At 35.3% G+C, this 14,349-nt stretch overlaps 1 protein-coding gene across 2 annotated transcripts in view; it reads left to right on the plus strand.

Moving 5' to 3' along the window:
- Positions 1-14,349, plus strand: part of CSMD1 (CUB and Sushi multiple domains 1) — a 1,060,719-nt gene that overhangs the window by 776,866 nt on the left and 269,504 nt on the right. For both annotated transcript variants that reach the window (XM_065834358.2, XM_071807004.1), the window contains exons 13-16: positions 2,760-2,942; positions 4,764-5,090; positions 7,759-7,953; positions 11,766-11,904. In XM_065834358.2, coding sequence (XP_065690430.2) covers positions 2,760-2,942; positions 4,764-5,090; positions 7,759-7,953; positions 11,766-11,904 — 844 coding nt within the window. The remainder of the gene's footprint in view (positions 1-2,759; positions 2,943-4,763; positions 5,091-7,758; positions 7,954-11,765; positions 11,905-14,349) is intronic.

The raw sequence follows: 14,349 nt of genomic DNA on the forward strand, positions 1-14,349 counted from the left end.
TCTGATTCTGTGATTCTGTTAAGGATAGATAGTCTTCATTTCAAGGTTTGTGAAGATGTAGATTTCTAGAGCTGGATGGAATTTTTTGGGCTTTTTATTTTCAAAATGTAAATAAGATGTCTTAAGAAGTGTTTTATAAATTTGTGACATTTGCTTAATTGTTTTTTATGTTCAACAAACAAGCACAAAGCATGAAAGTTAAGATAGAAATAAAGCTGATATATTTCATTTTGACTTTTTTATGTTTGGGTTTTCAATGTAAAAGAATTTGATTTAAAAATTCCTCTAATGTATTTTGAGGGAGGACATAATATTAATCATTAAAATATCTTTATGAGACAGATTTTATTAAACTTTTTTTTTCCTGAAGAATAAAAGTATTATTAAACAAACAAACAAAAAACAACAACAACAAAAAACATTAAATTGGCTGGTATATTTTTAACTACTTTTTTCAGCTTTAAAAATTCTGATTATATCTCCGCTGCATATAAAGTTTGGCATTCTTGGATGAAAGGTGATATATTAAGAAGTGCAAAGTATTTGCTTAGTCTCTAAAGTTCATCATGCATTCTTGCCTTCTTCAGAAAGGACTTGGTTCTGATTAAAGACATACTGTACTAGTTTTCTTTGAAAAAGGAATTCTCAACCCACCAAAAAGCTATATTCACATTAATTTGTGTTAAAATCTTTGATTTGCTGATCCATAATTCTCTGCTAGGGCTTAGTGTATCTCCTGAGAGTAAGGAACCATCCTGACTTGTCGTCTGCTTCAGTAAATTAATTAATTAAAGTTATTTTGGTACTTCCTTTGTAGACCATGCAAAGAAACACTTGTTGCAATCTTTTAAGGGGTGCATCTTCAGCTGTGACCTTTCAAAGCCTTGCAGACTGCCTCCTCAGGCTCCTGCCTGAAACATTATTGCCCTGATCATCAAGACAAAAGTTTTTTGGAAAAGAGTGTTTATAATAATTCTCAAATGCCGGATTAGATATAGGTCTGCTCTCATTGGAGGTGATGAACTTTTAAAATGTGATTAAAATGTGGGTTCTGATTTGCTGTAGCTCTGCACATTTCAGTGTAAGATGTGGAGCTTTGGATATCTGGGAACACACAGGCTTCTAGTGCTATTCTGTGGCAGTAGGAATTTGCATCTCAGTAGGAACAGGCAGGTGAAACTACATTAAAGCATTTGTAAATACATATAATTTTGAATCTTGACTTATACATATTATTTAAGATATTGCTTTGCTGGTGTTTTATTATATTTGTGTACGGGACTTTTTGGAAGATATTTTCATTTAGTTGAGACACCCCAGATCTGGTAAGACAAATTATTTAAATTATGCAACTGACTCTGGAACTGTTTTGAATTCATAAATAGAATAGTTAATTTTAATTTTATCTTCTAAGTTAAGATTACCAAGAAAAAAAATATGTACCTCTTTTCATCCAGATGAGTAACCTGTTCTTTTATAAAATATGTGGCATACCTTTCTGAATATGCTTGTCAACAGTCAGTTCACAACTGTTTTAAGGGTAAAAACATATTGGATTTACTTTATATATAATAATAACGCCACCCTGCATCTTAAAATTTCTGTTGGAGTTAGCATGTCAAGATAAATACTTTTGCAGTGACTTAGCATTAGTAGACTTGATATTTGACAGCATATATATTAATGGCATTAAATTATATTAATATTTGATACGATTTGGTGAATGGAATTTTCTTAGTATCCTGAATGTTTCAGATTTTGTACTTTGGATTGAGCTGGGAAACATTTAAATGACAAGAATTTTATCACTACTTTCATTCAAATGAGGTTGACATAATTTTACTAAAGATGTGGAAACACAGTCTATAGAACCAGAAGTGCTTTGTTGTTATTTTTACTGCTCGAATGGAAATTAATAGAAAAACTACTTTAAATTTAATGGCAAAGAAATGAAACCTTCATTTTGGATGAAAAGCCATGCATAGATAATTTGTAAGATGATTCAGCATTTCTATCACAGGCAATTAATATCTACGTTTTCTTTCCCAATATTCTTGTTATTCATGAATTTCAAAATACTTGGGTTTTTTAATATTCTTAGCTCATACATGTACATTCAATATCTACAAATCAAATAATTTAAATAGCAGATCTCCTAGAGAATATCTAGGAAGTATAATCCAAAATTATATTCTCTTTTCAGTGTAGCTTAATGCAGCTACCTCTAATTTGAAGTATGAGATGGAGAAATAATTCCTCAGTTTTGTTTTTATTATATTTTAGTGCTTAAATTGAAATTCCTTGACTCTATCAGTAAATTGGACAGTTTTAATTGTATTGCAGATAGCCCTATAAATGTAATTGAAGTTATGACAGTTAAGATTCTTTATTACTAGTACGTCAGTACCAGAAATAAGATTTATACATAATATGTCTCCATGGTTAGAATGCAGACTATCATCTATGACTTTGTAATTTTACCTTCAAATATGATGTAATTCAGTGCAGCCATGCAGTTAAACATGAGTATTTTGTTATCTTCAGCAATGCAGGTATGGAAGCTATTAGCTTGTGAATAGACTTTAGATCTTAAGTCATCTTCAAGGTGGTTTTACAGCATTTAGCTCTAGTTCACTTTCAGCTGTAAACATTAGTTTAAGGCATAATGCCAACTATTTCTAATGTACTTCTGATACTGACATATAAATTGCTTGCAAGTATGTTTTCCTATTGTTGCTCTTGATTTTTTTGATATTCAGAAATTGAGAAAGGAGGTTGTGGAGATCCTGGAATTCCATCATATGGAAAGAGGACTGGCAGCAGTTTTCTGCATGGTGACACACTTACCTTTGAATGTCAAGCAGCTTTTGAACTAGTGGGAGAGAGAACGATTACCTGCCAACAAAACAACCAGTGGTCCGGCAATAAACCCAGCTGTGTTTGTAAGAATTATTATTATTATTATTATTATTTTTATGCATTATTTTTATGACCTTAGCCTCTTGCTTTTCTTAGCATTTGTGACTAGCCAGAAGGAAAACATTTAAAAAGACCTTGAAGACTTTTTCAGTCATATATGGGGTTTTTTCAGTTCGCTAAATGGTAGCTCATTTATGAGAAGCATTATATAGGACTGTTTTAGAATGTTTGTTCCCCTTGTTTTATATTTAATTGAACCATTTAACATTCTTAATGTAACTGTGTGTTGAATAAGATTCTAAATGAGCAACTCCTAATAGCATATAAGTGTTTAAAAGGACTTTGTAGCATACACACATAGATTCTGGTAGTGCAAAGCAGCCTGCAGATACATAAGAAAATATTGTATTGTATTGTTTTGTTTTCCTGATATCCTAATAAAGCATTAAAATTAATATAAAGGTATATAAAAATACCCACCATGGAAAAAGGGTAGGTAAGGTCATTGGTCATGGATTTTGTTTTAAAAGATAAAATGTGTTTGTAGGTAAGCTTGTAGATGGATTTGAATAGAGGTATTGCTGGTATGTTTTTTAACTTTTTTATTTTTCTTCTTGTTCTATGGTAAAACAGAGTAAATCTTTCTAGTACACAGGTATATGAGGCACTTCAGTCCTCCAGACCACATTACCTTTCCTTATAAAGTGTCTTATAACTCAGTACTGGATTTTGAAAACAACCTTACTGGTGTGTCCAGTTCTACTTGGGCATGTATGTATTTTGCAACTGTGTTGGTATAGGACTTACCAAACTGAGTAAGCTTTCTCTGGACTGGAAGAAGTCTCTATATGCCCGTGCAATGTTGAAATGTGTCTAAGCACATAAGGCCTGGACATACAGACAGTGTCCAGACAATTCCCTTTGAAGACAGAAGTTGCATTTCTTCATGGTGTTGTATTGCATTGGGTTGATATATTAATTTCTGTTGGTAACAGTGTGAAATATTTTACTTTGCTCCACTGTTTGATGGGCACATGCCCTATAAAAGACAATGGAACCTAAATTTACAACATCTATTTACAAACACTGACTTCAGTTTCATACATTTGAAGAGCTGAGTAATGTTTATCCTTTGTGTTAATTAATGTGCAGTGAGCCTCCTCTTTCTGAATGTACTGTACTTCTCACTAAAGTATCAACCACAAGCTTTTGACTCTAAAATCAGTTAGGAATTGTCTTGATGAAAAAGGGCCCAAAGGAATTAAAAAGGATGAGAGTTACGAATAATTTTTGTTTAATTGTTTAATCATTTAATCATGTTTGTTTAATTGTTTAATAAGTTTGTGCTGTATACTGTTAAGAGTTGTTGATGGAGGCACTTCTAAATTTCTACTATTATTAATGCTTTGTGTACTACAGATAAAACTGGCCTTTGTGCTTGATTTTATGGATCACTAAATACATTTTCACACATATTCCTTTTAGAAAATAAAACACATTTAAATACTGAGGTTGCATTTTCATTTCAGAACAGACCTGCCAATTTTTTCCAAATTCTGACACATCAGTCATTACTTTTGCTTTCTTTGGCATTTTCTACATGCTTCTAATCACATTTTGCAGGCCTTTGTGAATCCACTTAGCCTCACTTGGGGAAATAAAAACATGCAAGGCTGACATGTTATATTGGAGAAATGTTCTGACAGTCTAAAACATTTCCAGGTTGCACGTGTGGTAGTTTTGACATCCAGAGTTCTAAAGAATAAAAAAGAATAAAAATTTAAATACAAGCATTTATAATGTTTGTTGATAGTATTTTGAGAATCTATTATTGTTTTCTTTAGTCTCATGTTTCTTCAACTTCACTACACCGTCTGGAATTATTCTCTCTCCAAATTATCCTGAGGAGTATGGGAACAATATGAACTGTGTTTGGTTAATTATCTCAGAGCCAGGAAGCAGAATCCATCTGATTTTCAATGACTTTGATGTAGAACCTCAGTTTGACTACCTTACAGTGAAAGACGATGGGATTTCAGATTTGCCACCTCTGGGCACTTTTTCTGGCAATGAGGTCCCTTCTCAGTTGGCTAGCAGTGGACACATAGTAAGACTTGAATTTCAGTCGGATCACTCTACGACTGGAAGAGGATTTAATATCACTTACACAAGTAAGAACCTCTGCTTTTATTTTATACCTAGTCTTAAAATCAAGCTATCATTCTTCATGATAATGAAAAATATAACATGTTTTTTATAATACAGAAATAAATTGTTATGCTTGTATAATTGCACTGCTTTCAGCTGTCTCCCTGATATATACTAGCTTATCTGAATCTTTATCATTTATTTATTTCAACTGTGATAGTGCTGAGCAATTCCCTTCATTATTTAAGGGCCTTTCTGGTTGCCACTGCATAAATGCAGAGAATGCAAATAACGTCTGGATCATTCCAATCAAACATTCAGTGCAAGTGTTTTATATACTTCTCATAGGAACCAGCAGGAATAAGTTCACAGAGGTGTTAAGCTTATGTCCCAAATATGGGGAATATGGAGATATTAAGTTGAAAAGCATAGAAGTATAAAAAGCTACTAGATCATCATTGCAAATAGATAGCTCTGGGAACATGCTTTGCTTTTGCATTTTGTCTCTCAGTTAGACGATGTGGTGTCTAATAATATAGACCTGTCTTTTTCTCTTTTTTTTTTTTTTTTCTGATACACATAATAGTTAGTCTCTGTGGTTTCTCTAGTGTCTAGAAGTGTAGCTGATCTTGTGTAGACATCTTTCCTATAGGTGTGCATGAATTCAAGAATAATTCTTCTCTCCAGCTACCTTTTCTTTAAGAATGTACAAAATTTAGCTGCAACTGCTCAACAAGTTCAGAAGTTGTTAAATGTGGACCTGGCAGTCATATACATATAGAGGGCTACTGAAAGCACAAATCTTTCCTGTTTGGGAAATGAGGCTAAAAAATATCTGGCTACAGAGAGCCATCTCTTCTTTTGTTATATGAAAGGTATCACTAAACAGTACTCTTAGTTGAAAACTCTACTAACATCATCATCACATAGAAAATATTATTACATCTGCTATGGACTGCTAACTCTCTTAGAAATTTTATTAGTCATTCAAAGATATTACTTTGTCGTGGTTTAACCCGAGCTAGCAATGTAACTACAATAGCTGCTCACTCACCCCCCTCCCCAACCCCAAAATAAGGGGGAGAATCAAAATAGAAGGGAGAAACTTGGATTGAGATAAACACAATAAGTATATATAAAGAATAGAAGTAGAATCTAAAATAAAAGATACTCAGTGCAATTCCTGATGAACTCCATCCGCACCAAGCAGCCAGTCCCAGGAAACACCACCATGGTCCCAACAGCCAATCCTGGAGAGAGAAAAGAAAAACGAAAAAAAGAAAAGCAGAAAGGCCCAGAGGCCTCATCAACTTCCTCAGCCTGATCTGGTGGCTTATAATAGACACCTACAACCGTATCACCCCTGCCAGCCTGCCCCTTGATCCTGACCCATACACTCTCTTTTTTTTGTTTTGTTTTGTTTTGTTTTTTTTCAGAGATTAAAATGAATTTATTATTTCACAGTCTGGTATTTACATCACATCTGGAGCAGGTTATTACATACCCCATTACAAAAACGACTAAATAAGGGATGTAGGCAGCTGCCCGCACACCAGCATCCCTGGGCAGCATTGTGGCCCTGGCCCTCTCTGAGCTAGGATGTCCCCGTGGGGGTCATGGATGCCCGGGGAGGTGTTTGCCCCACTGCAATGCTCTTGCTCAGGCCACATGCCACCGACTCCACCAGCACAGCAGCCCCGAGGTCCCCAGCCCCGCTGACATCAGGAACATGGAGGTTCCATCCTCTACCCTCAATGAACTGTAGATTCAGGATCAATATCAGCAACTCAACAGATAAACCACAATGTTAGACGCTTACAAAATCTTAGAATATAGAATCCCAGAATATCTTGAGTTGGAAGAGACCCATGAGTATCATCAAGTCCAACTCTCTGCTCCTCACAGGACTACTTAGAAGTAAACTAACGTCTTCCAGGCACTTCTTGAACTCTGAAAGGCTTGGTGCCATTACCACTATTAGCTCTTCCTTGCGCTGCCTGGTTTATCTTAGCACATATAAATTTATAAATACTTTTCCACTCTAATCCATCACCATCATCCTACCATACCAAGATATACGTACACACCTTTCTCTCACAGAGCGCATGAGTTACAACCCTTTTTCTTTGAAGTGGGTTCCCCTATTTGCACACACCTCCTGAAAGGCAGGGAAGTCCTCTAGCTTTACATACACCCACACTGCTGCTCTCTGCAACTACTGGTAAGAACATGCCCCATGAAGTCACACATGCACATGGAGGAGTGTGTCCCTGTGGGTTGGACTCTGTGTTGCCACCCCACTAGATGAAGCAGACTGCTTTCAGCATCCTACTGGGAGTTTGCTCTGTCTGGCCCAGGCAGTGGCCACAGATTTTAGCAGCAGCCTCTATTTCTGTCAGGTTAGCTGCAATGTGAAATCACCCTTCTCATTAGGGTAGATGCAAACAGAAGGAAATTTAAGCAAAGTGTTCTTGTGTATCTAAGCCACATATAACTGAAAAGCCTGAGAATTTGAACTATGTGAATGCCATTGGATTTAATGCTGACTTTTATTTAGGAGTTTTCTATTATATGCTTTCAATTATATTGTAATCTTGTTACCTGTCAAGGGCTATTCCCCCTTATTGTTGTTATTATTTTTATTATTGTTGTTATTACTACTGTTGTTAATATTATTATGTTTTTTATCAGCCTTTGGTCAGAATGAGTGCCATGATCCAGGCATTCCTATAAATGGGAGGCGTTTTGGAGATAGATTCCTTCTGGGAAGTTCTGTTTCCTTTCACTGTGATGATGGCTTTGTGAAGACCCAAGGCTCTGAATCCATAACATGTATTATGCAAGATGGAAATGTAGTATGGAGCTCTACAGTCCCCCGTTGTGAAGGTAAGAACACAATCTTTACTTTGCAACTACAGTTTGAATAATGAAGCTATTTACATTTAGCTTACTCTTTACATTTCACACATAAATAAGGCTGCTTTAGCTGAAGTTATTAATTCATCTTATTTTAATACTCTCCCAGTCAAATAAGAGAGAAATAATAGAAACAAAATAGCTTGCTTTTATAGTCTTGTAATAAATTAACCTCCTAAATATCTGGTTACTATTCTTTTCAAGATCTGATTGTCACTATCATTACTCAGTTCTGAGTACATAGCTGTTAGAACAGTTTTGACTGTAGTATTCTGAAGAAGATAATTATCTCCCACATGGAAAAGTGACGTGAAGTTTCTATTTAGAAGTCCTTTTAAAATATTTACATCTTTGTTTTTCTCAGAATGAAAGTATACCTGAATTTCTATATGTAATATATTAACCTGCAGTACATTTTTTCCTGAGGAATACAGTGAAAATCAGAGCTATGTATAATATTCATTATATTCTCAATTTTTTTTTTTTCTTTCCCTAAGATCAACTATATTTAGGATTAAATCTCTCTTTTGGGTGAAATACAGCTGTGAGGAAAAAAAAAATCGAACAAAGAAAAAGTAGGCTGATTCCTTGATGATTAATAATGATGGGTCCTAAGGCAAGACATACGAATGTACTTAATAAATAACTAGAGTGTGTCTGCCAGAAGTATATGTTCAAAAATTTGTATATATTTTAGTAAACAATAGATATATAGTCAGACACTCAATTAAATGGTACCTTTTCAAAGAAAATTATCCAAGCTTTCTAATTGGTGTAAATCTCACACTTCCAATAATTTCAGTGTCATTGTAGTAACTTAAGGATCTGGATCATATAATTTATATGATTTCTGCTATTTAGGGAATTTGACAACCTAGATTGCATAATACTGCTCATTTCTATGAAAAATCAGAGATACTGGAAAAAAAACATGTTAGCAGCCTGGTAGAAGTACTGTATGTGAATCCAGAAGTTACACTAACAGGATTTATCCTGATTAAACCATGTAATGAGTTATTTAGTGGAACAGGTTTTTTTGGCTTGAACAAAACCAGCCCACCCTAAAGCAGAGAGCAGGGCACAGTTCTTCATCAAAAGATGTTTTCTCCATTTGAAAGTCTATACACAATCAAGAAAGTATTCAGTGTAATCTTGTTGTCTTGAGATGTCTCAGATGTTGTTGCTTTGGTTTGTCTTTATAAGCAACACCTGAACTATGTGGAATAAGTCATGTGTTACAGTCAGGTGATAATCAACAGTCTTCTGGTTGTTCTTGGTTTTAATATGACAAAATTTAATTTAAAAAAACTCCATGGAATACATTTACTTCTTCATTAACTATATACTTGTTATGTAAATGCCATTTTCCTGGACAAACCTTTTGCTCCATAGACAATTCAGTGTGTATGTTTCATGTTTTGTGGGTTGCTTTTTTCTCCCACTTTCTTAAATCTGGAAGAACTTCCCAGAGACAAGTGCTGCTTATGAATGAAATCAAATAAACTCTCTGAGTTCATTTTTTTTTCTTTTGTTAAAAACATTGATTCAAAACCAGGAACATTAATTCACTGCTCAAAAATACACTTTACTGTTCATTTGCATATGGCATAATAGATTTGCTTGTCACTACTTAGAGAAACCGAAGGAAAGTGTCTAGATTTCCTGCACTACAAAATGGAATTTGCTCATAGTGATACCACTGACTACTTGAGGGTAATACAAAGGATACATATATAAATTTACAAGGCCCTTGAAACCTTTCTGTTTCAGACTGCTCCATAGCCTTCGGTAAAATATAACATCCTAAAGCCTTGTGCTATGACAGCTTATTTTTTTAAGAGACTTATGTTTTCCAAAATACGATCAATCATTTCTGCTGTTATTTAATCCTGCACCAAAGTCCTCTGATTCTGATTTGTAAAATATTCACCATCTAGCCCTGTTGCTTCCATAGCCCTATAGCAATACTTTTTCTCCTTTTCTGGAGGAGCATCAAGTTAGAGAACATTGAAACAAATTTGACATTCAAGAAAGACCCTGATAGCATGCATCCAAGAAGGCTGAGGAAACCAGCCAATAACATTGCAAAGCCACTCTCAATCATCTTGGGAGAGTCATTTAAACCAGGGAGGTTCCTGAGTACTAGAAGAAAGCAAGTTCCTATCTTCAAGGAAGGAAAGGAGGAGGATATGAGGAACTGCAGGTCTCACTTCAATCACTGGGAAAGGTTATGCGGCAATATTCCTGGAAACCATTTCCAAATAATAAAGAACAATATGGTGACTGGGAGCAGTCATAATGGATTTATGAAGGGATAATCATGCCTGACCAAGATGATACTCTTTTACATTGAGATGACTGGCCTTATTGGTGAGGGGAGAGCGATGGATTTTTTTAATCTCAGTTTTAGTAATGTGTTTTGACAGTGTACCACATAAGATTCTCATAGAAAAACTGATGAAGTATGGACTAGAGAAGTGAACACTGAGGTGGACTGAAATCTCACTGAACTGTTGGACTCATAGACTGTGGTCAGTGGCACAAAGTCCAACTGGAGGCTAGTCTGTAGTCGTGATCCCAAGGGTCAATACTGGGTCCAATACTATTTAAAATCTTCAATAATGATCTGAATCCTGGGACAAAGTGCACTATGAACAAGTCTGCAGGTGATATAAAACTGGGAGGAGTGGCTGATACACCATATAATTGTGTTGCTGTTCAGAGACCCCTTGACAGAGAGGTTGGAATATTGGACTGAGAGGAAATGGCAGGTCCTTCCCCTTTATTCAGCATTGGTGAGACTACATTTGGAGTACCGTGTGCAGTCCTGAAATCACCAGTACAAGAGAGACATGAACAAATTGCAGTGAGTCCAGTGAAGGGTCACAAAACTGATTAAAGACTTGGAGGATGTCTCATACAAGAAGAGGCTGAGATAACTGGGATTGTCTAGACTGGATAAGGAAAGGCTCAGGGCTCAGGAAGGACCCTGTCAATGCGTATAAATACCTGATAGGATACTGTGAAGAAGATGGATCCAGACTTTTCTCAGTGGTGTCCAGTGAAAGGACAAAAGACAATGAACACAAACTGAAATACAATAAATTGAAACATAAGAAAAAACTTTCAGTATGAGAGTGATCAAACACTGGAATAGATTGCCCAGAGAGTCTGTGGAGTGTCTGCCTTTGGAGAGAGGGCATGATCCTAACTGGACATAGTCCTGTTCAATTTGCTCTATTGAACAGGAGAAGGACTAAATGATTTCCAAAGGTCCCTTCCACCTTCAACCATTCCAAGATTCAATGGAATATTTACAACAATCAGTTCCACTGAGTGGAATGATTACTCAAAAAGGTGTTAGACAACACAGTACAATAAAAATAATTAACCAAAATTTATGTGGAACAACTTTTCTGATATTTCCCCATAAATGTGGAATCATACTGGAGCTAAAATGATTATACTTTATTTATTTATTTATTTATTTATTTTTTAATGAGATAATGTATTTTTCAACAGAAGAAAGACTGGCAGAATCAAGTGTCATGCTCTGTGTGCTAAGATATGTATCGAGAATAAGATATGATGAGATATATTGCAGAACCTATGGTTCTGAAGAAAACAAAGTGCTCATAACATAATGTAGAAAATTTAGTCATGGTCTAGATTGAACTTATTTTTCTCTGCTTTTTAATTTATTTTTTAAAAGTTCTTTTGATATATAATATTGTATTAGAAGTACTGTGTATGATATGAGTATACATGCTTTTTGCTTTCAGCACCATGTGGTGGACATTTGACAGCATCAAGTGGTGTTATCTTACCACCAGGGTGGCCAGGATATTATAAGGACTCACTTAATTGTGAATGGGTGATTGAAGCAAGACCAGGACATTCCATTAAGATCACTTTTGACAGGTGAGAATCATAATGTCAAACAACATGTATGAGCACAAATATTTAACACTAAAGAAGAAAAACATTCCTTAAGAACCCAAACCAGAAAAAGACAATACTATTCCTCAAGCAGAAAATGAAAGTTTAAAATTGTATTCACATTGTCTTTATTTATGTTTTTAACAATTTGCATTAAATGTCTACCTCTGAGCACATAAATAGGGATATCTTTCAGTCTTCTGATTACTTTTGTATTCAGGTACAACTATGGTCCCTGATGATGACCAGATCTTTCTATAAGAGAGCATGATCTTCCTAGGGAAAAAGAAAAAAAAAAAAAAAAAAAGTGAAAAAAAGTGAAAAAAAGTTCTGAGTATTGTGTGTTGGATATTTTTTTTTTCCCGTTAAGATTTTTTTTCTGATGAAACATACATTACACAGCTAGATAAATGCATAACATGGTAAGGGAGAACATGGCTGATGGGTTGGGCTCAAAGAGTTTTGGTTAAGTGGGGCAGTCAGTCAGCAATGGGGTTCCCCAGGAATCAGTTATAGGGCCAGTGCTCTTTAATGTTTTATAAATGATCTGGATGCAGAAATCAAATGTACATTAAGTAAATTTGCCAACAACACTAAACTAGGAGGAGCTGTGCACTCCCTTGAGGGCAGAGAGTCCTTACAGAGAGATCTGTATAGGCTGGAGAGCTGGGCAATCACCAGCTATATGAAATTTTAAAAGAGCAAGTGCTGGGAGGAGGCATTCCTGGTTATACATACAAATTGGGAGATAAGAGGCTGGAGAAAAGCCCCATGAAAAAAGATCTGGGGTTTGGGTTGATGGCAAGTTGAATATGAGTTGACAGTTCGCCCTGGCAACCAAAAGGTCCAGCCATGTCCTGGGGTGCATCAAGCACAGCATAGCTACTTATCAAGGTAATTTTCAGCCTATTCTACCTAATGTGGAGTTAGGAGGTAGTGAAGGTGCATTTAGACACAAGGAATGTGAACTGCAGCATGTCTAATCTTTTTGTAATAATTGTGACCTCAGTTAGTACTTTTGTCTTACCACATGAATGTGTAACAAAATTGTGATTTTTTTTTTTTTACAAATGTGCTTAAAGATGAAACAAAAATTTAAATAATCTCCACCCTTCAAGCATGTTTGTAAAATTCGTAAAAAATATCCATTTGTTTAAGTGTTTGATCTAGATACTAATATCACACTAAATACTCCATCTGACAAAAAGATGCAGAGGACAGCACCTGGAGGTAGGCTGCAATGCCTTCTATTCTACTGGCATTTCTGTATTCCACTATTACCCATGGGGAGGCAATAATCTGTGTCTACTTTTACCTTTGCATGGAGTAAACAGTGATGAGCAAAATTTTTCAGAATCATTCAGACTTCTATTCTAAGAGCAGAAATGAAAAAGGATGAAAATTAATGAAGAGAAATTCAGAAGAATGTATAATAAAAATCACTGTTATTGACTTATATTGCTCGATATTGTGTTCCTCACAAAGACAAGAATGCAGAATCGTAGGGAAGAGTGAGAGGACTAGATAAGTGTATATGATATTTCCTCTAAGTACTTTCCCAGTTTGCAACTGAGCACATTCCTGAACTGAAAGGTGTTTTGTTTAATGTGCTTAGTGAGTTTCTTCCACTGATTTGTTTGTTTCCCTCTTGCACTTATGTAAACTTAACATTCACAACCTTCTGCATTTTGGGGAACTCATTGGAATATATGTTTCAGGCTGAAGTGCCATCGATAGGGGTGGTGGCACATACAACAAGGTGAACAGTAGGTCACCAGAAGTAGACAGCATTCATCCAGAAGACCTGAGTGAATACAAAGATGAGATCACTGAACAACTGAAAGTTGTGTGTAACTGTTCTTTTAACATCTGTGCGCTTTAGGAACCAGATGTTTTTAAGTCTTTCATGGAAATCTAAGGAATTGCATACTGGATACCCACTATGAAAACTACAACCAAATGTAGCAGTAGTGGAAACATGGATAAATATGATATACGGAGGAAGTTTCAATCCGGCTTTTGTAAAATAAACCCTATCTCAGAAACCTAAATTTTTTGATAGCATCAGAAGGCATAGAAATATGTTGGATAGAGTTAACTGAGTTTTCAAAATGCAAGTTTTATATTTTGCACTGCACCCTGCAAAGGGCTATTAAAAAGCTAAGCATCATTTTGATACAAAGAAGGACATTGCATGAATAAAAATAAACAGGTGAAAAAAGTCTCACAGTGAAATTTTTGGTGTTCTATAGAGATCTCTGTTATGTTCAAAACTGTTTAGCATGTTCAGAAATGATCTTAGAAAGGATAAAATTTGATTAATAGAACTAAGTTATTCAGTATATTAGAACAAGGAATGACTAAAAAATCATGAGAAGATCCTTACGAGACCGGATGTCTGGGCAAAAAAATTGCAAGTAGATAAGG

The sequence above is a fragment of the Patagioenas fasciata genome, chromosome 3 (genome assembly GCF_037038585.1).
Source record: "Patagioenas fasciata isolate bPatFas1 chromosome 3, bPatFas1.hap1, whole genome shotgun sequence".
In the NCBI taxonomy this organism is placed as follows: Eukaryota; Metazoa; Chordata; class Aves; order Columbiformes; family Columbidae; genus Patagioenas; species Patagioenas fasciata.